The following is a 26,640-nucleotide window of genomic DNA, read 5'->3' as shown; positions in this document are numbered from 1 at the left end:
GAGAGAGAGAGAGAGAGAGAGAGAGAGAGAGAGAGAGAGAGGACAGATGCTGCACCAGAAGCTGTGCTAAGGCAACAGTCGAGATGCCCTAACAAATGGAACCCCCGAAGTTTAGTGACCTACCCAAAGTCACTCAGTAAGTGGAGAAGAGGGGACTCACATTCCCAGGCCTATGAAGCCAGTTCCAGAAGAACTCCACTCTACTGCAACCTTAGCCCTAATCCTGCTACATCCCCTTCACTTCTACCCTGCATGTACATTCTAGCATCGGTTCTGGCCTGTGGTAAGTCAGTTTCGACTAATCTCTTCATCCAGTGTGCTGTTTCAGGACAACCTGACGCAAGCTAGAGCCATCAGAGAAGAGGAAGCCTCCAGCATAAGACTGGGCTTAGCTTGGCATGGTGGAACACATCTTTAATGCCAGCACTCAGGAGGCAGAAGCAGGAGGATCTCTGTGAGTCTGGGGCCAGCCTGGTCTACAGAGTGAGTTTCTCGACAGCCAGGGATACACAGGGAACCCCTATCTGAAAAAAACAAAGAATGTGCTGTTAAGCAAGCCTCTGGGCACCCCTGGGCTGGTGGTTCTGGGTTCTGTAAGAAAGCAGGCTAAGCAAGCCATAAGGAGAAAGCCAGCAAACAGCACCCCTCCATGGCCTCTGGCATCTGCTCCTGCCTCCAGGCTGCTGCCCTGTCTGAGTTCCTGTCCTGACTTCCTTCCGTGCTGAACAGTGTTATGGAAGCTTAAGCCAAATGAACCTTTTTTTCCCAAACTATTTAAGGTCATGGTGCTTCATCACAACCACAGTGCCCCTAAGACACGCAGAGAAGCCCAAAAACAAATGTGACACCACCCTGTGCGCCCAGCACCCTTCCAAAAGCACCCCAGAGACAGGCCTAGAGATCCTCAGCCCAAGCCTCTTACCTGAACCACCTGTCCATCAAAGTCCTGCATCTTGTGCACTTTGTGACTCTCACTGCAGCCAGGAACAAATCGGGAAGAAAGAACAGAGGCAGTCCTGAGCAACTCGCAGGCTGGGCCCTACCCAGCACCCTCCCTCCTGTAGTCCTACCTGCAGTCAGGTCCCCACAGGCACAAACATTAGAACAGCTCTCAAATGTGGGGCAGTTTGTTTGTTTTTGAGACAGGGCCTCTCTGTTACACAGTTCTGGCTATCTTGGAACTCACATTATAGACCAGGCTGGCCTCAGAGATCCATCGGCCCTGACTCCTGAGAGCCGGGACTACCACATCCTACCCTATATAACCCTTTGTTTTTATCTTTGAGATAAGGTCGGCATAAACTGCCCAGCCAGGCCAGGAATTTTCAACTCTCCTGTTTGTACTTCCTAAATGCTGGGATTCCAGCCATTCACCACTACGCCTGGCTCTGGCTTGGGAAAATACTTCCAACACTAAATTAAAAAAACTAAAATAGAGGGAAGTTTTTTAAGATTAATTTGATAAAGTGAAAAAAAATTTCAAAAATAAATTGAGAACAGCCAGACATAATGGTACACACTTTAATCCCAGCACTTGGGAGGCAGAGGTAGGGTGGATCTCTGTGCGTTCAAGGCCAACCTGAGATAGAAATTTACAGGCTGATCAAGGACACACAGTGAAAATCTGTCTCTAGAAAAATGAAAGAATTGCGGGGCCGAACAAAACGGTTCAGTAGGTAAAGGCACTTGCCACCAAATTCAACAAACCTGAGTTCTGTCCCCAGAAGCCGCATGGTGGGAGGAGAGAACTGACTCCTGCAAGTTATCCTCTGACCGCCACACATGACATGCGCGTGTATATGTATACACATGCACGGTCATACACACAACATAAAAGTTTTAACAGCTTTACACATCATGACCTCACCCTACAAACGATGGAGCCTCTGCTGAGGTAAGTGCTCCCTCCTCAGCATAAGGACCAGGTCCTATACTCAGGTGTACACCCAGGGTAATTAGGAGCCTTCAGGGTCCCCGCTGCGGGGAAAGTAGCACTATCGGACTCACCTGTACACTTCTTCCTCCACCACCTTCCGTCCGCACTGCCCGTGGGAATTGTTCCCCATGCTGAAGACTGAAGCACAGCCCGGCCGTCAGGTCAGCTCTGAGGGCCCCAGAGTCCCACCACCACATAGGTGGTCCTGGCCTGCTTACCCTCACTGTCCTAGGTCTCCCTCTCCCACACCCCAGCCCCTGCAGCAGCCCCATGAGAGCGGCAGGGCTTCTCTTCCAGACCCGCTTCCACCTCCAAGGATGGAAGGTCACAATTAACTGCTATGACCCCAGGAGAACTGCAATGGGAAGAAACCATCAACAGACAAGCTTCTGTTCAGCTGGGCGTTTGAGGATAATAATGTCTCCACAGTGACCACTGTTAACACGCTCATAACCCGCAAACATACATACTCAGACATAAACATACACAATTAAAAATAAAATCATGAAAAACAAAAAACAAGTAGGGCTGCAGAGATGGTTCAGCCATTAGGAGATCTTGCTAATTCCTGCAGAGGTCCCGAGTTCAGTTCCCAGCACCCACACTGCGCAACACAACCGCCCTGCTCCAGAGATATAATATGGTCTTCTGACCTCTGCAGAGACGACATGTATGTAGCATACACTCAGACACACATACACATGAATAAAAATTAAAAATAAATCTTAGAAAAGAGCGAGGGCTGAGGCAGAGCTCAGTGGTAGAGCAGGTGGCAGCTTTCCAGCACCGCGGGGAGCACAGGGTTAGCAAGTCCGCCAACACCACCTCCCAACCCATCCCCCAGTGAGTCTGCTGGGGAACCCTCCCCCCCCCCCCCCCCCCCCCCCCCCCCGCCACACAGACGCCCTCAGCAAGACTACTCACCACCTTCTCGGTCTGTCAGGATAAGGGAGTGTGCTCGGCCGCAGGACACCTGCAACACCTTTGTCTCCTGAGGTCTGTCGAGGGGTAGCGGGACAGGCGAAGGCTCCAAAACGTACTCATAGCCCCTGGCTAAACAGAAGCACACGTCACTAGTCAGCCACTGATTCAGCCACATCAGCTCTTACAGAAACCTGGCTGCTTTACACAGGAAGGAGCGCAGCAATAGCTCAGCACACACGCTCTGCACAAGGCTAGCCTGAGAAGCCGGACTCCCAGCCTGTCCTCCTGTACTGCCTCCATGCCACAGGCAGGTCCTGAAGACTGGATTTGCCTCCTCAAAGAAATCGGGACTGGGGTGGAAGCTCAGAATGCTTTCCTGACATACACATAGACCTGGGCTCCATCCCCGGATGAGCAGTGAGTTCAAAACCTGCCTGTGCGACATGAAACCCATTTTTAAAAAGAGAAGACAAAGATGTGCTGGTGCGCGCATTTAATCCCAGCCCTCGGGAGGCAGAGGCAGGAGGATCTTTATGAGTTCCAGGACAGCCTGAGCTACAAAGAGAAACCCTGTCTTGGGAAAGAAAAAAAAAAGTTGGCCTAACAGTCCCAGAACTCAGGATGCTGAGGCTGAGGCGGGAAGCTACAGATGGAGTCCTAGATTCAATAAAACCTAAATAAATAAATCACTCTCGTGGGCCAATAATCTAGCTGCACAAGATTTGATCACCAACAACATACAACACACACACACAGAGGAGAGAGAGAAAGAAATTAAACTAAAACTGTGAGAGGGGAAGAAGCAGTCTATCTAAAAGGACCAGGAAGTGAAAAGAAAAAAATTAACTTTTTCAACTAGAGTGTCACAGCTGTGATGCCAGCACTCAGGATACAGAGGCCAAGCCAGAAAAACAGCACAGCTGGTAAAAGCGCTCGCCACTGAGCCTGGCAACCCGAGGTCAGTCGTCAGGACAGGCATGGCAGAGAGAGAACCAATTCCCGCAAGTTGTCCTCTGACCTCTGCACACAGTGTGGCACATACGCCCTTCACACACCCCTAAACATAATAAAAAAGAGAGTTGGAGAAGAGGCAGAGGCATGAGGATCAGGAGTGCAAGGCCACCCTCATCCACAAAGCAAACCCTCTTTTGTCTCCACTTCCCAAGCCCTGGGACTGCAGATGCTCACCCACAGTTACACTGCACAGGGATGGAACCCAGGCCGTGGTGCATGCTGGGTAAGGACCTTACCACCAGGAGTCACAGCCACAGACAGCCCTTACTGCTACTCTTACAGCACAGCCAGACCATTATACTGAGTGGGTGTGGTGGTGCACTGCTTCAATCCCAGCTCTCTGGAAACAGGCAAGTGGCTCTGGGAGTTCAAAGCCAGCCTGGGCTAGATAGCAAGCTCCGGGCTAGTCAGCTATGTAGTGAGACCCTGTCTCAAACACAATTTTAAAAAAGCACTCTGAACTATTTCTAACTTGTTGTTGTTGTTTGAAGCAGGATGTCACTACGTAGCCCTGGCTAGACTAGAACTATGCAGACCAGGCTGGCCTCAAACTCACAGATCTGCCTGCCTCTACCTCCCAAGTGCTAGGATTAAAAATGGCATCACTACCATCTGGCCATTTCTAATTTTTTTTTTTTTTTCAAGACAAGGTTTCTCTGTAGCTCTGGAGCCTGTCCTGGAACTCGCTCTTTAGACCAGGCTGGCCTCGAACTCACAGAAATCTGCCTGGCTCTGCCTCCCGAGTGCTGGGATAAAAGACATGCGCCACCACCACCGGGCCATTTCTCTTTTTTTGTTTTTGTTTTTTTTTTTTGTTTTTCGAGACAGGGTTTCTCTGTGGTTTTGGAGCCTGTCCTGGAACTAGCTCTTGTAGACCAGACTGGTCTCGAAATCAGAGATCCGCCTGCCTCTGCCTCCCGAGTGCTGGGATTAAAGGCGTGTGCCACCACCGCCCAGCCCGGCCATTTCTAATATCTTTTAAAGATTTATTTTTAATTATGTGTATGTGCGTGTCTCTGTGTGTGCACACACATGAGTGTGGTGTCTGTGGAGACCAGAGGAGAGTGCTGGACCCTCTGGAGCTGGAGTGTTTAGTTTTGAGCAGCCTAGCAGGTGCTAGAAACCAAACTCACTTTCTCGAGAAGAACAGTACATGCTCGGAGGCTGCTGAGCCATCTCTGCAGGCCCTCTTCCTAACATTATAATCGAAGTTTCCAGCGCTGGGAGTAAAGCCTCTGTCATAATGACTTCATTCAGTCTTTTGAACTTTGGATTTTACTTAGTGTGTGGATACAATATCCACGTGCCACAGTGTGCATGTGGTGTCAGAGGACAAGATGATCAAAGACTTTGGGGCACTTTAGCACTACTGCACCCCCCTTCCTGGGAACCAGGACCCTGGTAACCAACCACGCATGCACGGGAGCTTTGAGTACTTTCCATCCCCATTGTAGTCTTTCTTCTTTTTTTTTTTTTTTTTTGGTTTTTCGAGACAGGGTTTCTCTGTGGCTTTGGAGCCTGTCCTGGAACTAGCTCTGTAGACCAGGCTGGTCTCGAACTCACAGAGATCCGCCTGCCTCTGCCTCCCGAGTGCTGGGATTAAAGGCGTGCGCCACCATCGCCCGGCTTGTAGTCTTTCTTCAATAGACCCAGACCCTGGAACTGGGGTGAGACAACCTGCAGGTTTCCTCCTTGTAATCGCCATAACATTGATCAAGTAGAGTTAGCTGACCATTGAATGAACTAGTCAAAATAGTTGACAAATGATTTTTGGACATTCCCTTTGATTCTGTACTACCCCCTCCCTGATTTTGTGGTTTTTTTCCTTTAAAAGAGCTTGTAATAGACAAAGCAGGCGTCCTTCTCCTCTCGAGGCTGAGGGACCTCTGCCGTGGCAGAATAAAAATTCCTCTTGCTATTGCATCAACTGTGCTGTGAGTGTCTCTTGGGGCGACCTCCTCCTTGGTGGGGCTTTAGGGCCCAACAGTGACAGTCAGCTTTCTCCTTCCACCGCCTGGGTCCCAGGTCAAACTCAGGTTTTCCAGCTTGGCAGCAAGGGTCTTGACCCACTGAGTCATATCGACAGCCCACACTCTAGGCATTTCAGAATGTGAAGCGACACAAAGGTCAGCAAGTGCTCATCTCTTTCCTGTAGTACAATTAATAAAAACCCAGAGACAGACACTGGGGTTCAACCTGAGGCTCGGAAAGGCAGAGCGGCCAGCCACTGGAGAGCTCTTGCCTCTGCAAAATCTTCAGACTGAAAGAGAGCGAGTTCCTGTCTCTTTCCATTTTATACTCCTCTCTAGTTCTGGGATTAAAGGCTGCATCACCACCCGGCCTCTATGGCTAAGGAGTGTGGCTGCTGGGATTAAAGATGTGTGCCACCACTGCCTGGCCTGTATGGCTGACTAGTGAGGCTGTTTTACATTCTGGTCTTCATACAAGCTTTATTTATTAAAATACAAATGAAATATGACGACACTTTTTGTCTAACCATTCCATGTTGTTACCAAAGAGACTGAAAATGACTTAATCCAGGGGTTGCAGACATCCCAAGACTCCATCTAATTTGGGTTTGGGTGGCTGTCTTGTTTTAAGACAGGTCTCAGGTAATCCAGACTGGCCTCAAACGCACTATAAGGCTAAGGATGACTTTGAACGCTGGATCCTGGATTTCAAATAGTTGTGCACCACTACACCTTATACCAGGCTTCTTCTTTTGGTCCACCAACCAGCTCCCAAATCATGACACAGAGACTTCCTATTAGTTATAAATGCTTGGCCTAGTTTAGGCTCACTTCTGGATAGTTCTTCTCATTTAAATTAACCTGTTTCCCTTTATCTACCTTTTGCCTCAAGACTTTTTACTTTTCTTTCCTTCTGTATATCTTACTTTCACTGTTTCTCCCGTCTGGCTGGCTGGTGGCTGCCTGGTTTCTTGCCCCAGACATGTCCCTCATTCTCTCCTCTTCTCTTCCTGTTTTTTCTCTTTTTCTTCTCCGATTTATTCTCTCTGCCTGCCAGCCCCTCCTAGCCTTTCTCTGCCTAGCTATTGGCCATTCATCTTTTTCTTAGACCAATCAGGTGCCTGGAAAATAAGGTGAAACAGCTGCAACACATCTTTACATAATTACACAAATGCAGCAGAAACAAAAGTAACACAGCTTTACACAGCTGGAGTAATATTGTTGCAGCAAATTTAACAAATGTAACACATCTTTGCCCAATTAAAATAATATTCCACAACAAGACCTGGCTTCAACCCTTGAGTTTTTGATATGTAGCCCAGACTGGCCTCCAACTCAAGCTTCTTCTCCTCCCTCAGCCTCTCTTCTGTTGGGATTAGAGGCATACACCACACACCCCTCTTCATTTGCTGCTCTAGCTTATGGCAAGGAACCTGCTTACTTTTATCCTTCCGGCTTCTGTGGAATCCAAGTTGAGAATCTTTGTTGAGTCCCATGCCCCAAACTTTCGTAATGTCCTTGGTTTTGGAGGACAGCAGTGTGAATCCATAGCCACAGGCAGCAGAGGAAATCTGAAAAAGAGTTCCCACAATGCACCATGGACTGATTTGTGATGTCAGTTCTTTCAGCAAGAAGTGACAAACTGCTGGGCAGTGGTGGCGCACACCTTTAATTCCAGCACTTGGAAGGCAGAGGCAGGTGGATCTCTGTGAGTTCGAGGCCAGCCTGGTCTACAAAGAGAGGTCCAGGACAGGTTACAAAGGTACACAGAGAAACCCTGTCTTGAAAAACAAAACAAACAAAGTGACGAGCTATTTACATGCACTCATGTATTTCCTACAGCCGACCGGGAGTCATCCCTCGTGCCATGCTAGCCGTCTCTTTTTTCCTTCTGTACGCACATCATGCACTGGGCATTTTCATCCCACTCACCATGACACAGTCCAGCATGGCATCTTAGTGTGACTCTTGGGCCCAACCCCTACCAGCTGGGTATCTTGAGAGGGATTATTTATCCTCTCTAAAAGAGGAAAACAAGGCTGACCAGATGACCTAAGAGGTAAAGGTACTTGCCACTTAAACTTGATGATCTGAGATCAGTCCCCAGAGCCGTATGGTGGAAGGAGAGAATGGACTCCTGCAAGCTGTCCTCTGACCTCTACAAGTGTGCCATACACACCAAGCATGTGTTAGACACACACACACACACAAATGAATAAATGTTCAAATTTTTTTAAAGGAAATAAGAGGCTGGAGAGATGGCTCAGTAGGTAAGAGGGCTGGTTCTGCAAGCTTAAGGACCTGAATTCAGATCCCCAGCACCCATGTGAAAGTCTGGCATGGCTACAGGTGGTAGCTGTAATCTGTTACAGGGCAGAGACAGGAAAATCCCAGTAGTTCACTGGCCAGTCAGCCCAGCAAGATTGAGGACTTCTGGTTCAGTGAGAGATCCTACCTCACGAGAATAATGCAGAGAGTTACAGACGAAAACAGTCCAGCCTCTGCATGTGCATGCGTGAGCACATGCGTCCACGAGCACACACCCCTTCACCCACATGCACACAAAATGGTATGACAGAAGCCCTCCTCTCTGGGTTGTTGTCATACATCCAAAGCCTTTCCGGTAAACGGCACCGGACTTCGCCAACGATGTGCAGGGTCTCATTCCAGAGCGCTGCCCATGCTACACTGCTAACTCCTCAACCCGTGGCCATGCAGAGGTGTTGTCATAGCTAGTGTGAACTTGAACATTAACAGTGCCCACATCTTTATTCAGTCTTTCACCTAAACCATCACCGGTCCTCACTTCCACTGACTGGGGCAACTCAACTTGGGATGGAAACGTCACTTCTGGTGGGAGCACTAAGTCTAACTGGGGCAGAAGTGACCTGAACCCAGGGGTTCATTCTAAAATCAATCGTCTCCACACGACCCACAGCAGCTAGCTATACCCCAAGCTAGCAGCGGTTGCCCTCGACTTCACACCTGATGTCCCATATTATACACTCCCAGCCTAGTGTCACCCCACTATCTCTCAGCAGCTGAGATTATCAGAGACCCACCAACTCCCTCAGAGAACCCCTTTGAATCTCACTGGATCCTAAACAAAAATGCAAGAGTATCACTCTTCCTAATCCTCCTGCCTCAGCCTCCTAACTGCTGCCATTGCAGATATGAGCCACAACTGACCCAGGCATACTTTTTGTTTTTAGTTCTAGCTAACTACTTCTTTTTAGTTATTATTTTCACTGATGTGTCTGTGCACTGATGTGCCTATGCACACATGCATTCGGGTACCCTCAGAGTGCAGAAGAGGTGCTGGACTCCTGGAGCTGGAGTCACACTGTGACCCACCCCGCTGGGGTGCTGGGAAACGAACTCGGGTGCTCTCCGGCAGTACACACTGTTACCTGCTCAACCACCTCCACAACTTCTTAGCTAAATATGTTATTAAAATTTGTTGCCAGGGGGCTGGAGAGATGGCTCAGTGGTTAAGAGCATTGCCTGCTCTTCCAAAGGTCCTGAGTTCAATTCCCAGCAACCACATGGTGGCTCACAACCATCTGTAATGAGGTCTGGTGCCCTCTTCTGGTCTGCACGCATACACACAGACAGAATATTGTATACATAGTAAATAAATAAATATTAAAAAAAAAATTGTTGCCAGGTGGTGATGGTGCACACCTCTGAACCCAGCATTCAGGAAACAGAGGCCAGCCTGGTCTACAGAGTGACTTCCACGGCAATAGAGGCCATAGAGAGAAACCCTATCTTGAAAAAAGAAACTTAGAAAAAAAAATTGTTGATACTTTGTGTAATTGTGCCATCAAAAGTGACAGTGACATGTCAGCAGGGCAGTGGTGCATACAGCTTTTATCCCAGCACAGGGAGAAGCATGCGGACCTCTGAGTTTGAGGCCAGCCTGGTCTATAGAGTGAGTTCCAGGACAGCCACAACTGAACAAAGTGACATGACCCTCTTTTCACCTTCTGAGTTTCCCTTTTTTTTTTTAATTTATCTTATTCAATATACATTGGTGTGAGAGTATCCGATCCCCTGAAACTGGAATTACAGACAGTTGTAAGCTGCCATGTGGGTGGTGGGAACTGAACCCAGGTACTCAGGAAGTGCTCTTAACCACTGAACCACTTCTGCAGCCCAACAGTTTCCCTTCTCAGAGTCATACAAGACGTACATAGCACCATCCTTCTACTCAAAACCCTTATTTTCTAGCATCCTGGAGCCACCAAACTTCTGACACGGCTTGAGATCCACAGAGATGACCCACATGGGAGGCTGAAGCTAATTGGGCTGCATGAGAGAAAACAGGAAAGATTCGAGTTCAGTTCCCAGCACCACGTGGCTGCTCACAATGGGCCACAGCTCCAGTTCCATGGGATCCGATGCCCTCTTCTGGCCTCTGTGGGTGCCAGGCATGCAAGCGATACACAGACAAACGCACAAGCAAAACACACACACACACACAAAAACAAACAAAAAATTATAGGTCTAAAAAATGATGCACTGCCTGGTGGTGCATGCTTTTAATCCCAGCACTTAGGAGGAACTCTCTCTTGAGAATTTGAGGCAGGACAACCAGGGCTGTTATACACAGAGAAACTCTGTCTCAAAAAGAAAAAAACAGGGGGCTGGAGAGATGGCTCAGTGGTTAAGAGCATTGCCTGCTCTTCCAAAGGTCCTGAGTTCAATTCCCAGCAACCACATGGTGGCTCACAACCATCTGTAAATGAGGTCTGGTGCCCTCTTCTGGCTTGCAGACATATACACAGACAGAATATTGTATACATAATAAATAAATAATTATTTTAAAAAAAAAAGAAAAAAACATTATGCTCAGCACATGAAGATTATTCTCATGCTCAGCGATGCCTGTTTATTTAACACTCAACAAATATTTGACGGGCTCATGGCACCAGCTAATCTGCTCATGTGTGAAAGGCGCTGACCAGTATCTAGCAGTGTCAGCTAAAGTGAGATCCTGACAGGAGGGGACCTCAGCCACATCTACGAAGAGGTTCATGAATGTTTGCCCAACAAGCAAGAATTGTGCTAGGTAAGACTGCATCTGCTGGCAAACACCTGCAGTCCAGCACGGAGGGCCCTGAAGCAGGAGGACCACAACTCTAACGTCAGTCTGGGCTACACACTGAGATTGAGGCCAACTTGGGTTACATATCAACTCTGTCTCAAAGTAAAAATAAAAAAATGTTAGCTTTTACTAATTCAATTTAACACTATACTAAACGTGTCCCCCACCACCACGCCATTAAATCAAGCAAGAAAAAGAAAAGAAGCATCCAATTAGAAAGAAGGACAGAGAGCTACCTCTACCCACAGGCCACCTGCACATAGAAAACACTAAGAAATGCACAAAAGTCTGTAAGCACAGGGGCTGGGGCCAGGTCTAATGAAGCACACCTTTAATCCCAGCACTCAGAAGGCAGGGCTGGGTGGATCTCTGGGAGTTCTAGGCCAACCTGGTCTACAAAGTGAATTTCAGGACACCCAGAGCTACTTAATAGAGAGCCCCTGTCTTGAAAAAAAAAATGAAACAAAATAAAGAACAAGCTGGAGAGATGAATGGCTCCGTGGTTAAGAGCACTTCTAGTCCTTTCAGAGGACCTGGGTTTGACTCCCAACACCTACCCTGGAGGCTCACACCTGCAGCAGGCTTTCTTTTGGCCCACTAACCAGCTCGCAAATCATAACCAGAGACTTATTAGTTATGAATGCTCGGCCTTATCCTAAGCTTGTCCCACTAGCTCTTATAACTTATTTTAACCTGTTTCTCTTCATCTACATGTTGCCTTGAGGCTTTTTACCTTTCTTTCATTCTCTACTTCCTACTCCATGTCTGGCTGGCTGCTCTGGCCCTGGGGAACTCTTGCGCTCTTCTTTCTCATTTCTCTCCTCGTACTTATTCTGTCGTCAGCCCCGCCAATCCCTCTACTGCCTAGCTATTGACCATTCAGCTTTTTATTAAACCAATTAGGTGCCTTAGGCACGCAAAGCCACACATCTTTACATGTTAAACAAATGCAACATAAACAAATGTGATATATCGTCACATACTACCATCTCTTGTGGGCTCCATGGACACCAGGCATACACAAGTGATACAGACATACATACAGGCAACACCATAGACATTAAAAAAATTTTTTTAAATCTATAGAACCTTTAACAAGTTTAGCAAAGCCACAAGGAAGAAGACTGATAGGCCACCTGGGTAGCAGTGGCACATGCCTTTAACCCCAGCACTTGGGAGGCAGAGGCAGGCAGATCCCAGTGAGTTCGAGGCCAGCCTGGTCTATAAAGTGAATTCCAGGCCAGCCAGAGCTACACAGAGAAACCCTGTTTTTGAAAAACAAAATAATAAAAATAATAATAAACCAAAAACAAACAAACTAACAAGAAACCTGTAGGGCTGGAGGTATAGCTCACTGTAGAATGCTTGCCTAGCATGATACAATTCTGGGTTTAATTCCCCCCACTACAGACAATAACAAAAGTGTACTTCTATAAAATGCCAATAAATAATCCCAAAAGAAAGGGTGGTTTGTTTTTATAACTAAAGATGCTAGCACAACTATCTACAAGCAAAAAGATGGAGACCCTCATCTCACACTGTTTACAAAAAAAAAAAAAAAATTCCAGGCTGGGGACGTAGCTCAGCTGATACAGTGCTACCAGGGCATGCATAAAACCCTGGGTTCCATCTCCAGCACCACTCCAACCAGAAACGGTGGCACATAGCTGTAATCTCAGCATCTTGAAGGTAGAGACAGGGTTTAACTACTTAGCCCAAGCCTGTCTGCAACTTGTGCCAATTCTCTTGTCTCAACTGTCCAGTCCTGGACTACAGGTCTGGCCACCACAGCAGACCTACTGAGCCCTTTTCAAATGTAAGCCCCTTCGGAGGCACCATGTGCAGCCTCCCAGCTTGTCTCTCCAACTGCTCACTGACATTTCCTCTCCTAGCTGTTCATCACTTACTCCAGCCAACACTTCTCTTGACCTCACGGCGTCTTTCTAGCCTGAGTACGAATACCATCGTTTCTACGCTACCAGCTGAGGGGGCTTTGGGCCTTTCTTAACCTCCTTTCATCCCCAGTAACTGGAGGCGAGACTCCTGGCGTGCTGAGCAAATAATCCAAGATGGGCAGAAAACCTGATGTGGTTGTCAACCTATGCAATCAGGCAAGAAAAATAAACGAAGACACAAAACTTTCTCTAGCCACAAGCAAACCGCACACACACACAAAATGCTAAGACACAGAAGCAAGTTCAAGCAGTCAAAAGCAGAGGACTGAGATAAACAATCTTCTTGGCCTTCCCCAACAAATGCCAGGAACTAGGAGGTCAAGCTCCCGGAAGTCCGGCCACCTAGGGAAGAACGTCCCCTACGGGAGGCCGTGAGGATGCCGGGGCCCTCACCTTATGGTCCAGCTCCAGGCGGTAAGGTACCGGCTGGATCCTGCGTCGGGGCCGCAGCCCAGCGCGGGGTTCGGGCCCCGAGGCCGGCACCACGAAGCTGGGAACTCCGAGAGCCCCCGAGAAGCTGAAGCCCCATACGAAGACTCGATCGGCGCGGACCGCGCGCTCGCCCACATACTGGAACACCGGCGCGTCCGCCTCGGCCTCGGCCGCCTCACGCCGGCTCCGTGAGCTCCCGGCCGCTCTCCAGTGCTCGCGGGCCGGTGCCGACCACCTCAGCCGTCGCCCCAGAAGAGTCCCGGCCGCCGCCAGCATCCTCCGCTCCACGCCTTAGCCGCTTATGGGCGCCGCCATCGCGTTACCCTTGACCCCCCCCTGGCCTGGCGGAAGTAGATGCGGCCATACTTACTACTGGCTGAAGGCGAAGCGCTTAGGGAAATGCAGCCATATTTACTATTGGCAGATGGAGGTCCTACCAGAGCTACTCCTAGATGAAAGCAAACACTGTGGGAAATCTATAGCTTTACCGTAGTTATCCATGAGCAGGGGACTTAAATGAGTGTCCCAGTATTATTTGAAGATGCCTGTGAAGTGTTGCCGCCCTATGGTTCTTGCTGCCCCTTTTCAAGTTCTAGGAATTTCAGTTTGCTAGGGATTGAACCCAGGGCTTCACACATACTTAGGGTATAGGCTAACACTGAGCCACTCTCCCAGCCCCACGAATTCTTTTTATAAATATTGAAAGGAGTTAGAGGAAGCATTCTAGATGCTTATTTCACTGGAGCGAAAATGGGAACGGTAACCTGTAACCCCATCTGTACCCCAGTTCTAGGGCTGAGGCAAATTGCTGCAAATTGGAAGCCAGCCTGGAAGAGAAGAAAGCTTTTAATATATATACATATATACATATTTGTTTGCTTGTTTGAGACAGGGTCTCATTTAGCCCCAATTAGCCAGGAACTTGCTATGTAGAGCAGGTTAGCCTCAAATTCAGATGTCTACCTGCCTCTGCCTCCCAAGTGGTGAAATTAAAGTGTGTGCCTCCACACCCAGCGCTGGTTGGTTGATGTATTTTGTTTTGGGTACTTTCTTTCATGTATATGGCTGTATTGCCTGCAAGTATGTTTGTGTACCGTGTGTGTATTGGATCCTGAGGAACTGGAGTTACAGTTGACAGCCCCCATGTGAATATTAGAAACAGAACCCTGGTCCTCAGGAAAACCAAGCAGTGTTCTTAACTGATGAGCCCCTCTCCAACTTTCTGATTTTTTTTTTTTTTTGAGATAGGGTCTCACTCTGTAGCCCAGACTAGCCTCTAACTCACTCACTGCAATTCTCCTACCTCAGCCTCCCAAGTGTTGGGATTACAGACCCATGCCACCCTGCCAGATTCAGCCCTGGTTGAACTGTACCTGACTTCTGTGTGCCTTTCTTAGCCCCTTGGATCTCAGCTTCAGAATGAAAGGCTAAACGGAAATTTTCAGACTATGAAATGAGATTGTTTTTGTAAAACAAAGGGTTACAGTACATGCCTTTAATCCCAGCAGTCAGGAGACAGAGGCAGTCAGGTCTCTGTGAATTCACAGCCAACCAAAGCTACACAGAGAAACCCTGTCTCAAAATAAACAATGTAAAAAATTAAAAACAATATAAAACAAAGGGCTAAAGTCCATGACAGGACATTCCAAATGCCAGGCTCTAATGCAGAGAGCAAACCTTTTCCTCCCTCATCCTCACTGTATATTGCTTGATAAACAGGAATTTACTAATTTTCTTTCTTCACATAGGATTCACGCAGCCCAGGCTGAGCATAAGTTCACTACGGAGCCCAGGATGGCCTTGAACTCCTGATCTTCTCGCCTGCCCTCAGCACTAGAGGTTGTGGAATGCACCAGCACACCCAGGTCGTGCAGTCCTGGAACAGAACCCAGAGGATCCTGCATGCTGAGCCAGCACTCCGTCAGCTGCACTACATCTGAAGTCCTATAATTCATCCAATTTTAATTACTCCCAAGATAAGCTCAAAGTGTATAGAATATGTTACATATATAGACCGTGTGTCTATCATTATGTAGTTAATATTCTGGGATGTGGGGCTGTTTCATCAAGGAAGATCCACCAATATAAGGGGATAACTGGACAGTGGTGTGCACGTCTTTAATCCCAGCTCTCAGGAGGCAGAGGTATCTCTGTGAGTTCAACACCAGCCTGATCTACAGAACAAGTTCCAGTATAGCCAGAGAAACCCTCTCTCAAGAAAACCAAATAAATAAATAAAATAAGAAGAAGAAAGATAAGGGGATAAACTGGGGACAGGCAAGATGGCTTAGGGGATAAAGGTGCTTGCCACCAAGCCCAAACCACAGGATCCACATGGCAGAGGGAGAAAACTGACTCCTGCAAGTTGTCCTCTGGCCTCCAAACCAGCTCCGGACCATGGACATGTGCCCACACATTTACACAACATCAATGCAAAGTAAATAAAAAGGTAGGGTAGCCAGGAAAGAGCTCGACACAGCTCTGCACTGCACTGGGATATAAAGTACCTAGAAGGTCAGTACTCAGCTGGGTCTGCTTTTTATGAACATGCTGCCTATGCAATGCAAGGAGAAGTCATCTGCTGCTTAGAAAACAGGTAAAGCCTGTCCCCAAAGTGGATGCTTCACAACAGACAGGGCCACAAGATTCGGCAGCCTCCGTTCATAGCCTCTAGGTCAATCTTCCGGTCAAGTCTCAGTAGAGCAGAGCCTGGCAGAGACACTCAATACTCATAAGGTGGGGCCTCACTTCCTGGTATAAACTGAAAGCAAGGTTAATCCAACCCTGCAGGAGCCAAGGCAAAATGGGAGGATACCTGTGCCCCTTAAGATGTGGACCAGGGCCGGGCAGTGGTGGCGCACGCCTTTAATCCCAGCACACGGGAGGCAGAGGCAGGAGGATCTCTGGGAGTTCGAGGACAGCCTGGTCTACAAGAGCTAGTTCCGGGACAGGCACCAAAGCTACAGAGAAACCCTGTCTTGAAAAAAAAAAAAAAAAAAAGATGTGGACCATGAGCTGGGCGGTAGTGGCACATGCCTTTCATCCCAGCACTCAGGAAGCAGAGGGAGGTGGGTCTCTGTGAGTTCGAGGCTAGCCTGGACTACAAAGTAACAGGACAGCCAAAGAAATACAGAGAAACCTTGTCTGGAAAAAAACAACAGCAAAATCTAATTGATCTCGGGGCTCTCCAGATATTCCAATACGTTGGATTTGTGGAGAGACCAAGTTTGCAAACTTGATTAAAATAAAGGCTCTTTGCTTTTACATATGGGGGAAAAACACCACCAACAATGATAAAAGATATGGCTTATGGAGGACAGAGTAAAGGGGGTGAAGACCGTTCACAGATGCCAAGGTGTCTTTCCTGACTAGATAGCCTGTCAAGGTGCTCGTTCATGTGTGATTAGGAAGATGTCGTGAGGCGATGATGTAAAAATCGGGACCAATGAATGAGTGGAGCGTCGATGTGATGGCACACCCCTGTCATGCCAGCATTGTGGATGCTGGGACTGGAGAACCAAGGGTCCCAGGCCAGCCTGGGCAACAGCATGGAACGATATCAAAGCAACGATTCAAACTCACTTAGAGATATGACTGAGTGGTTGAGCCCTTGCTTAGAATCCCCCAGTGAAGAACGGGGCATGGCTGAGCTGTAGAGCATTCTGCCCACTATCCGTAAGCCTGAGCACTTCAGAGAAAACTTAAAAATCAACAGCTCGGGACTGGAGAGAGGGCTCAGAGGTTAAGAGAACTGGCTGCTCTTCCAGAGCACCTGAATTCAATTCCTGACACCCACATGGTGGCTCACAATCATATATAATGAGATCTGATGTCCTCTTCTGGCCTGCAGGGATACATGCAGGCAGAACATGGTATACATAATAAATAAATCTAAAAATAAATAATTAAATAAATAGCTCTTAGCCATGTATGGTGGTGCACACCTGCCATGACGATTTATTTATTTATTAAGTATACAGTGGTCTGCCTGTATATGTCCCTGCAGGCACCATATTTCATTATAGATGGTTGTGAGCCACCATGTGGTTGCTGGGAATTGAACATGAAGTATAGCCAGTGCTCTTAACCTCTGAGCCATCTCTTCAGCCCGAGGATCAGGATTTCAAAGACTTTTCTGACAAAAGGAAAACTCGACCCAGCAGTCGTGGTGCACACCTTTAATCCCAGCATTCAGGAGGCAGAGGCAGGCCGATCTATGAGTTTGAGGCTAGCCTGGTCTACATAGCAAGTTCCAGGCCAGTCAGGTTGACATAGTGAGACCCTAATCTCAACCCTCAGAAGCCAGAGGCAGGCAGATCTCTGTGAGTTCAAGGCCAACCTGGTCTACAAGAGCTAGTTCCGGGGCTGGAGGGATGGCTCAGTGGTTAAGAGCATTGCCTGCTCTTCCAAAAGGTCCTGAGTTCAATTACCAGCCACCACATGGTAGCTCACAACCATCTGTAATGAGATCTGGTGCCCTCTTCTGGCCAGCAGGCATACAGGCAGACAGGATATTGTATATGTAATAAATAAATATTTTTTAAAAAAGCGCTAGTTCCAGTGAAAGACCCCCCGGATCGGGGAGACTCTCACTCAAGTCTCGGGATAACACGACCCCCCAGGAACTCACGAGAGACCCTCCTTGCTGCAATCACAGGAGGTTTATTGACAGGACAGGATCCAGTGCACTGGAGCTGAAACTCATTTCCCACACAGGGGTAGAGAGTTCAACCCCGAGTAGCTGGGAGAAGGGGTATTTAAGGGAAGAAACCATCCAAAGGGTGTGGATTGCGTTGGGTGGGCTACTCAGTCTAGGGGTTAGTAACCCACCCGCAATCCAGTTATTCCAGGGTCTCGGAGGGGCGCTACCTGGAAGGGAGTGAGCTAAGACAGAAGAACGAGGCCAAGCAACTTTGTCAAGGCCTCAGTTTATTAGGGACGGGTTACAGTTTATATATGGTAAGGGATGAGGGGCAGGGTACGGGATCTCGCAGGCCGCGTGGTTCCGGTCACGTAGCTCGGTTACATTCAGACAGACAGGCCAGAAGTCACAAGTGGCCACACCTGGTTCCCTGGATAGCTGGAATGTGAGGCGGGTTCCGCTAAGATTAGCAGTTAATTGGGTGAGGGGCAGGTTTTGTCAATAGAACATAACTATGGGTGTGAGGTTCTCTGCAGACTCCCTAGAGTGATGGTTTCTGTAATGATTGTTAGGGGGGAAATGGCTCCTGACAAAAGGGGGTAGTCAGGGCATCATTGGAAAATTCCGAAAATACCAGTGATAATCACAAGGGGGTAACTCCCTGTTTCTCAAGATTATAATCTAACTTTATCTTCAGCTAGTTCCTGAAACAGAGTCACTGAACCAGTTAATCTAGATTTTTGATTCTTCCCTCCCTGCTTAGATTTTTGGCTCTATTTTTTCTGCTAGAGGGGTCTGGATTTATCCGGGTATTTCACAAGGACAGGCTCCAAAGCTACAGGGAATACAGAGAAACCCTGTCTCGGAAAAAAAGAAAAAGAAAAAAAGAAAGAAAAATCAGAAAAAAAGAGGCCAAAGGAAAGAAGTCTTTGGTGTAAAATGTAAAATTAGGAACAAGGAACTAAACACCTTTGATCCCAGCATTCAGGAGGCACATATAGATTTGCCTGGTCTACACAGTAGGTTCCAGACTTGCCAAGGCTACCTGGTGAGACTTTATTTCAACTGGGGTGGGATGGGGCGGGAAGGTGGGCTAGTAGAGAGATGTCTCGGCTGTTAAGAATGCTTGCTGCTCTTACAGAGGACCCAAGTTTGGTTCCCAGGACTCACATCAGGAGGCTCACAACCACCAGTAACTCTGGCTCCAGGGGATCTGACATCCTCTTCTGATCGCCACGGGCAATGATCACACATGCCACTCACTCATAAAAATAATTCTTTAAAAATTAGCCAGGTGATGTTGGCACATGCCTTTGATCCTAGCACTCGGGAGGCAGAGGCAGGTGGATCTCTGTGAGTTAGAGACCAGCCTGGTCTACAGAGTGAGTTCCAGGACAGCCAGGGCTGCACAGAGAAACCCTGTCTTGAAAAAACAAAACAAAAAAAATTGAAAAGAGGACGGGTACATTGTGAATTGTGGCCACTAGGTGGCAGTGCTTGCCCATCAATTTTGTTCTCGTTCGCCAGACAGATCACAACAGGCAGGTTTGGAGTGAGATCTATAATTACAGAAGTGTAGCTCAGTGGTAGAGTGCTTGCCTAGCCGGTGCAAGGCCGGGAGTTCTCTCCATAGCCTCACAAAAGTAAACATTTGTGTTATTTTTTGAAACAGGGTCTCAGCCAGGCGGTAGTGGCGCACACCTTTAATTCCAGCAGGGCGGATCTCTGTGAGTTCAAGGCCAGCCTGGTCTACAGGAGCTAGTTCCAGGACAGGCTTCAAAGCCACAGAGAAACTCTGTCTCGAAAAACCAAAAAAAAAAAAAAAAAAAAAGAAAAAAAAAAAAAGAAAAAAAGAAAGAAAGAAAGAAAGAAAGAAAGTCTCATGTCTCATGTAGCCCAGGCTGGCCTTGAATTTGCTATGTTGCTTGAATTCCTGATCCTCCTGCCTCTACCTCCTGAGAGCCAGGAATACAAGCAAGGACTTCCAAGCCCAGTCTCAATTTAAAAAATAATGAAATACATTTCATTTATGTTCTTGTATATGGGAGGTGCATGCACTCCGCAGCACAGGTGTGGAAGTCAGAGAACATCTTTTTTTTTTTTTTTTTTTTGGTTTTTCGAGACAGGGTTTCTCTCTGGCTTTGGAGCCTGTCCTGGAACTAGCTCTGTAGACCAGGCTGGTCTCGAACAGAGAACATCTTTTGAGAGTGATTCTCTCCCTCCACCGTGTAGTTTCCAAGGATGAACTCAAGGATTTCATACTCAAAAGACAAGCGCCTTCACCTTCTGAGTCATCTCACAGCCCTGCAACTAACAACTGTTGATACACTTCCCTTTCTTTCTGGAACAAGACCTGACTCTATAGCCCTGACTTGCCTGGAACTCACAGTGACTGTGTCTCCGCCTCCAGGGTGCTGGGATTAAAGGTGTGTGCCACTGCATGAGGCCAAATGAATACTTCATCACCGCAAACTAGTCTATTATCTATCAGTGTTTGAAATGCCACAACGAAGCTGAGCATGGGGATGCTAGGCTGAAATCCAAGCACTTGGGAGGTAGAGGCAGGAAGATCAGGACTTCCTGGTCATCCTTGGCTACATAATGAATGCGAGGCCAGCCTGAGCTACATCAGACCGGGTCTCAAAAAACAGAGGTGGAGGGGAAAGCTCGGCAATTCTTTGACAAGGTTTCCGCTGCTGTGTCGTGTGTTCTGGTTGTCATTCAGCTCCCCCTGCTTTGATCTGTTCTGTTCCCACAGACCTGACTTTGCTATTCATAAAACATTTACTTCCATATAAGCTAAGAAGTCATCTTGTCAAGCAGCATTTTTAAAAAGTCCCACTGGGTTTTCTCACTGGGGTTCCATTAAATCGATGAGCTGAGAGACACTATAAATGGCATTGACAACCTTGAGTCCTCCTGCTCACTAGAGCAGTGTTCACCAGTGTGTCACGGAGGGTGCCGGCCTGAGCGGGCCCTGCACTCTGCCTGTTGTTGCTAAACATTATTTGTTTTTCTTATTTGGTCCTTTCTTGTTGATACTGATCTTTTATGATTGCAATGTGTAGCTTATTACTGTTGAGACAGGATCTCCATATGTAGCTCTGGCTGACCTAGAACTTGCTGTGAACACCAGAATGGCTCTGAACTCAGATATTGGCCTGCCTCTGCCTCCTGAGATTTAGGGGGGGGTGTGCAGTGCATGTGTGTGCACATAGGTTCCAGACAGCGCCAGCTACTTGTGTGTCCCTTTCCTTGCTTTGGTTTTTTGGTATGTTTTTGTTTTTGGAAATTAGGATATATTTACCCAGGTGTAGTAGCCTAAACCTTTAATCCCTGCAGTCAGGAGGCAGAGACTGATAGATCTCTGTGAGTTCAAGGCCAGCCTGCACTACAGAGATAAGAGCAGCCAGAGCTAAGTAGAGACCTTGTCTCAAAAACTGGAAGAAAAAAAAAAAAAAAGGAGGGGGGGAGGCTGGAGAGATGGCTCAGTGGTTAAGAGCAGTGGCTACTCTTCCAAAGGTCCTGAGTTCAATTCCCAGCAACCACATGGTGGCTCACAACCATCTATAATGAGATCTGGTGCCCTCTTCAGGCCTGCAGGCAGACGTGCAAACAGAATACTACTACATAGTAGGTAAATCTTAAGAAAAAAATTAACCAGCTATTGTGGTCTGGGGTAAAGTATCCTCCCCCAAAGCTCATGTACTGAAAACCTGATCCCCAGCTGATGACTATTTTTACTTTTATCTTATGAACATTAGTGTTTTGCCTACATGTATGCCTGTGAGGGTGTCAGGTCCCCTGGAACTGGAGTTACAGACAGTTGTGAGCTGCCATGTGGGCGCTGGGAATTGAACCCAGATCCCTCAGAAGAGTAGTTGGTACTTTTAACCTTGGAGCCATCTCTCCACCCCCAAAGTCAGCCTGTATTTTCTGTCTCCTCCTCCCTCTTTCCCCTCTGTTCTCTCCTTTCTCATTTCCTCTCTCTCTACTTCCTCCTTCTCTCCCTCCCTCCCTTTCCTTTCTCTCATTCCCTTCTGCTTCCTGACTATCGGGAAACCAAACAGGTCCTCCCCCCCCCCCCCCCCCCCCCCCCCCCCCCCCCCCCCCCCCCCCCCCCCCCCGCACTTGCTCCTACTCCCAGAAAGCCAATGGGGTCAAGCACCATGGGTTGAAACCCATGACAGAAATAGGGAGGACTGCTGGAGATGGGGAGAGGGTGGGCCATGTCATCCCACAGGCTGATCATCTTCCAAGCAGAGATTTCAAAACAGACAGTTGTTTACATAGATCTCCAGTTCAGAGGTATGGTCTAGACTGGGCGGTGGTGGCATAGGTCTTTAATCCCAGCACTTAAGGGCAGAGGCAGGCAGATGTCTTTGAGTTCCAGGCCAGCCTGCTCTACAGAGCAAGTTCTAGGACAGCCAAGGCTACACAGAGAAACCGTGCCTTGAAAAGCAACAACAAATCAACACAAACTATGTAACCGGTGTTTAGCAATCCTTAAACTAGGTAAGATGAGTCAAGGACTGGGGGTAAACCGCAGACTCGAGACAGAAAGTAGGAATGTTGAAGAACCCAGAGAGTGGGGTAAAGAGGGCTGTGGGAGCAAAAAACACCACCGATCGCTGTCCTGGAAGGCCACATATTGCAAGGGTGAGTGACTTGATTTTGACAAGTCCGGAGAGCAAGGGATTTGTAGCCAAAGCGATGACCACAGGATCTAGCGACAGGGGACCCACTTGTGACCTGGGAGAAAAGAATTCATTATAGCTGGTTCAAGAACATGGGCAAGGGGGCTGGAGAGATGACTCAGAGGTTAAGAGCAGTGACTGCTCTTCCAGTCCCAGCCAATGACATGGTGGCTCATAACCATCTATGAGATCCGGTGCCCTCTTCTGACCTGCAGGTGTACATGCAGACAGAACACTGTATACATAATAATCTTTAAAAGAAAAAAAAAATGGGCAAATACTAACTTTGGAGACTATACATATGGTTTTTCTGGATATCTACAAGGCGTTATTTCTCGATTTATTTTATTCTGAGACATGGTCTCATTATATAGAGTTGGCTGGCCTGAAACTCTATGTGGACTAGGCTGGCCTCAAACTCACTGCGATTTGCCTATTTCAGCCTTGTAAATGCTGGTATTAAAGGCATGTACCACCACACCCAGCATTAAACCTTTTTTTTTTTTTTTTTTAAATACTTTTTAAAGATTCTATATTTTAAGCACGTATGGGTGTCTGCAGAAGCCAGAGGCTTCTGATCCTTTGGAGCTGGAGTTACAGCCATTTGTGACCTGCCTGTCATGGATGTTAGGAATCCAACTCTGGTCTTTCTTAACAGCTGAGCCATCTCTCCAGCCCCTTTTCATATAAACTTTAAAGCGGAGAAACCGAAACCCTCATAAAATGGGACCACAAAGGTGGCTCAGTGGTTAAAAACACTTGCTACTTTTGCTGTGGACCCCAGATCAGTTTCCAGCACGGTTATGACGTGACACAGCTTCACACCCATATTTAAGTTCAGGGCCAGGGGATCCCCGAGACTTCTAGCCTTCCCGTGGTGCTCACGCACATACTGGCAAGACACTTAAAGCAGACGGTGCCTTAGGAATAGCTCCCGAGGCACGCATCCGCGCACACATCAACATATTCCAGGCACTAGCCACAATTTTTTAAAGGCAACTTCTGGCCTCCACAAGCACGCGAGGGCACTCAAAGCCAAATTTAATGATATACGTGGATCAAGGAAGGCCATGCACATTAGGAGGCGGCGCGGGGACACATCCGCGCCACGCACTCCAGCTGGTGGCCTCGCGGAAGCCGCGCCGCAGCGCACCGGAAGTGGCCGTCCCCCCGGGGGTGCTTCGGGCACTCGCGGAAAGCCGACCTTCTGGAAAGCAAACATAAGGGGGAAAAAAGGACAAAAAAAAAAAAAACTAATAAAAAAGGAAAAAAAGAAGAGTAAAGAGGCCGGTGGGGAGGAGGCACCGCCGGCCCAACCTTCCTCTCCGTGCGCGCTCCCGCCGCCTGACCAGGGCCGCTGCGCACGCGCAACCCAGGCTTCAGACCCCCGACGCGGCCCGCAGGGCAGGGCCCTCAGGTGCGTATTCCGCTGCCGCTTCCCTCACGACTTCCGCTTCCGAAGTCCCCCTGGGGAAGAGACATGTCTCGGGGTGCGTGGCGGAACACTCAGGAGCCCGGAGGCCGGCTCCGAACCCCGTTTACCGAACCGCGAGCAGGCCCGGCGGAGTGGGGGTGGGGCGGGGGAGACGCGCCGCTGGGCGACCGGACCGGCGCACGCCAGGCGCACACCAGAATCTCTGTTTTGATTGGCTGCGACGGGAGCGTGGAGGCGGGAAAGGTCACGTGGCACACGACGTGCCTGCGCTGGCTGTGGAAGCACTTGATTGGTTAAGAGGAGAGGCGGGGCCATTGTGGTTGCCTAGTAACGGTGCTCTGGCTCCGCCCTTGATGTCGCACCTTTCCAGTTGGCCCCAGGACTTGGGGGGCGGGTCTGGGTTCTTAGCGGCCTGGGACGTCTGTGCTCAAGAAAAGCAGAGGAAAGGGCACAGGCTCCAGAATGTGGCTTGTGTCGGGTCTGGTTGAGAGTACAAGGTGGCCTATGACCATAGCAGTACAACAACCAAAAAAAAATTTTTAATTGAAATTTACATTCAATAATGTATTTAAACTATTGTTTCCAAAACATTATTCTAGCATGTACTCAGCGTAAAGAACCAGAACTGAACTAGCAGTGTGGTACCTGTCTTCAGGTGGTCTGAGTTCAAGGACAGCCTGGTCTATATAGCAAGTTCCAAGCCTGCTGGGGTTACACAGTGAGACCTTGTCTCTAAATAAATTATAACAGCTTTAGTGAGATACGGGAAAATTCACCCCTTAAAATATTAATAACGCAAGTCAGAAAAAGAACTTCCGCCCAAAGTAAAATAAAAACATAGAATAAAATGAAAAACATAACTTAAGGCTAATTGGGTAACTGATACGTGTCAGTCAGCCCAGCACTGGAGATGTTGAGGCAGGAGGATTTCAGAGAGTTACAGGATAAAAGCACATGACCAGGTACTCCTTTAAAAATAAATAAATAGGGTGCCGGACAGATGGCTCGGCAGCTAAGAGCATTGCCTGCTCTTCCAAAGGTCCTAAGTTCAATCAATTCCCAGCAACCACATGGTGGCTCACAACCATCTGTAATGGGGTCTGGTAATGAGGTCTTCTGGCCTGCAGGCATACACACAGACAGACTATTGTATACATAATAAATAAATAAATAAATAAATAAATAAATAAATAAATAAATAAATAAATGGAAGAGAGGAAGCTGAAGAGATAGCTCAGGAGTTAAGAGCTTGTACTGCTATTGCAAAAGACTAAGGTTCAGGGCAGGTGGTGGTGGCGCACACCTTTAATCCCAGCACTCGGGAGGCAGAGGCAGGCAGATCTCTGGGATGTTTGAGGCCAGCCTGGTCTGTAGAGAGCTAGTTCCAGGACGGGCACCAAAGCTACAGAGAAACCCTGTCTCAAAAAAAAACAACAAAACCAAACACTGTGGGGGAGGGGGAGGGAAATTGGGAGAGGAGGAGGAAAATGGGAGGTGGTGGCGGGAAAGAGAGAGAAACCCTGTCTCAAAAAAAAAAAAAAAAAAAAAAAAAAAAAAAAAAAAAGACTAGGGTTCAATTCCCAGCCCCCATCTGGCAACTCAAAACCGCCACTACCTGTAACTCCAGTTCCAGGGCATCCAATATCCTCTCTGACCTCCTCCATCACCAGGCATGCACATGGTATACATACATGTGGGAAAAACACTTTTACACACACACACTTTTAATGAAAGAGCTCTTCCAAGCATGCCCCTCCACAGATGTCCCAGCTCCTCTGGGCAGTTGGGCTCTTCAGCAGGTGCTGCCAGTAAGGGCCATTTGTTCTGAAATTATCATAAGGCGAGAAATTTTGAAAGATGGTTTTCTGAGAGACGTTTTACTACAAGTGAAATTTGGAGAAAATGTTGAGGACTCAGAGACCTGCTGGCTCTTTATTAAATAGTACAGCCCAAAAGAACATCTTTTGTTTTGTTTTGTTGAGACAGGGTTTCTCTGTGTAGCTTTGGAGCCTGACCTGGAACTCACTCTGTAGACCAGGCTGGCCTTGAACTCACAGAGATTCACTTGCCTCTGCCTCTTGAGTGCTGGGACTGAAGGTGTTGAAATAAGAAGCGGCGGGGTTGCGTCCCCAACACCCCGGCCGCTTGGCTAGCTTATGCCCGAAATAACAACACACAAACTGTATTGATTTAAGAACTGCTTGGCCCATGAACTCTAGCCCTTACAGGCTAATTCTCGCACCTGGACTAGCCCATTTCTAATGATGTGTGTAAGCACCCCAAGGTGCGCTTACCGGGAAGATTCTAGCCTAAGTCCATCGTGGGTTGTGGCTGTCTGGGAGAGCAGAGCATGGCGGCTGTCCGGTCCCTCTGGAAGCAGCGCAGAGTCTGACCTCACTTCCTCTTCCGCCCAGCATCCTATTCTGTTTCCTCCTCCCATCTATGTTCTAAGCTATGAGGCCAAGCAGTTGGTTTATTACTTAACCAATGAAATCAACAGATTGATATATGACACTCCCACATCA

The 26,640-nt window shown here is 48.0% G+C and overlaps 2 protein-coding genes across 8 annotated transcripts in view; one reads left to right on the top strand and one right to left on the bottom strand.

Moving 5' to 3' along the window:
* The window catches only part of Rcc1l (RCC1 like), a 31,317-nt gene extending 17,569 nt beyond the window's left edge, over positions 1-13,748 (bottom strand). The window contains exons 1-5 of one of the 2 annotated variants that reach the window (XM_050166161.1): positions 13,303-13,748; positions 7,286-7,415; positions 2,861-2,989; positions 2,008-2,074; positions 923-974 (exon numbers count right to left, since the gene is read on the bottom strand). In XM_050166161.1, coding sequence (XP_050022118.1) covers positions 923-974; positions 2,008-2,074; positions 2,861-2,989; positions 7,286-7,415; positions 13,303-13,617 — 693 coding nt within the window. In that variant the 5' untranslated portion in view covers positions 13,618-13,748. The remainder of the gene's footprint in view (positions 1-922; positions 975-2,007; positions 2,075-2,860; positions 2,990-7,285; positions 7,416-13,302) is intronic. The other variant, XM_050166159.1, reaches the window with a different exon arrangement.
* A 10,082-nt stretch (positions 13,749-23,830) lies between these two features.
* Positions 23,831-26,640, top strand: part of LOC126516025 (general transcription factor II-I repeat domain-containing protein 2) — a 34,608-nt gene continuing 31,798 nt past the window's right edge. For 4 of the 6 annotated variants that reach the window (XM_050166156.1, XM_050166155.1, XM_050166154.1 and 1 more), the window contains exon 1: positions 23,836-24,097. The gene's annotated coding sequence lies outside the window, so the exon portion shown is untranslated. Of the gene's footprint in view, positions 24,098-26,640 lie in introns of all 6 variants that reach the window. The other 2 variants (XM_050166158.1, XM_050166157.1) reach the window with 2 other exon arrangements.

This window comes from Alexandromys fortis, unplaced genomic scaffold (assembly GCF_014885135.2).
Source record: "Alexandromys fortis isolate MF-2015 unplaced genomic scaffold, M_Fortis_MF-2015_v1.1 scaffold_151, whole genome shotgun sequence".
In the NCBI taxonomy this organism is placed as follows: Eukaryota; Metazoa; Chordata; class Mammalia; order Rodentia; family Cricetidae; genus Alexandromys; species Alexandromys fortis.
This window is presented reverse-complemented; position numbering and strand designations above follow the sequence as displayed.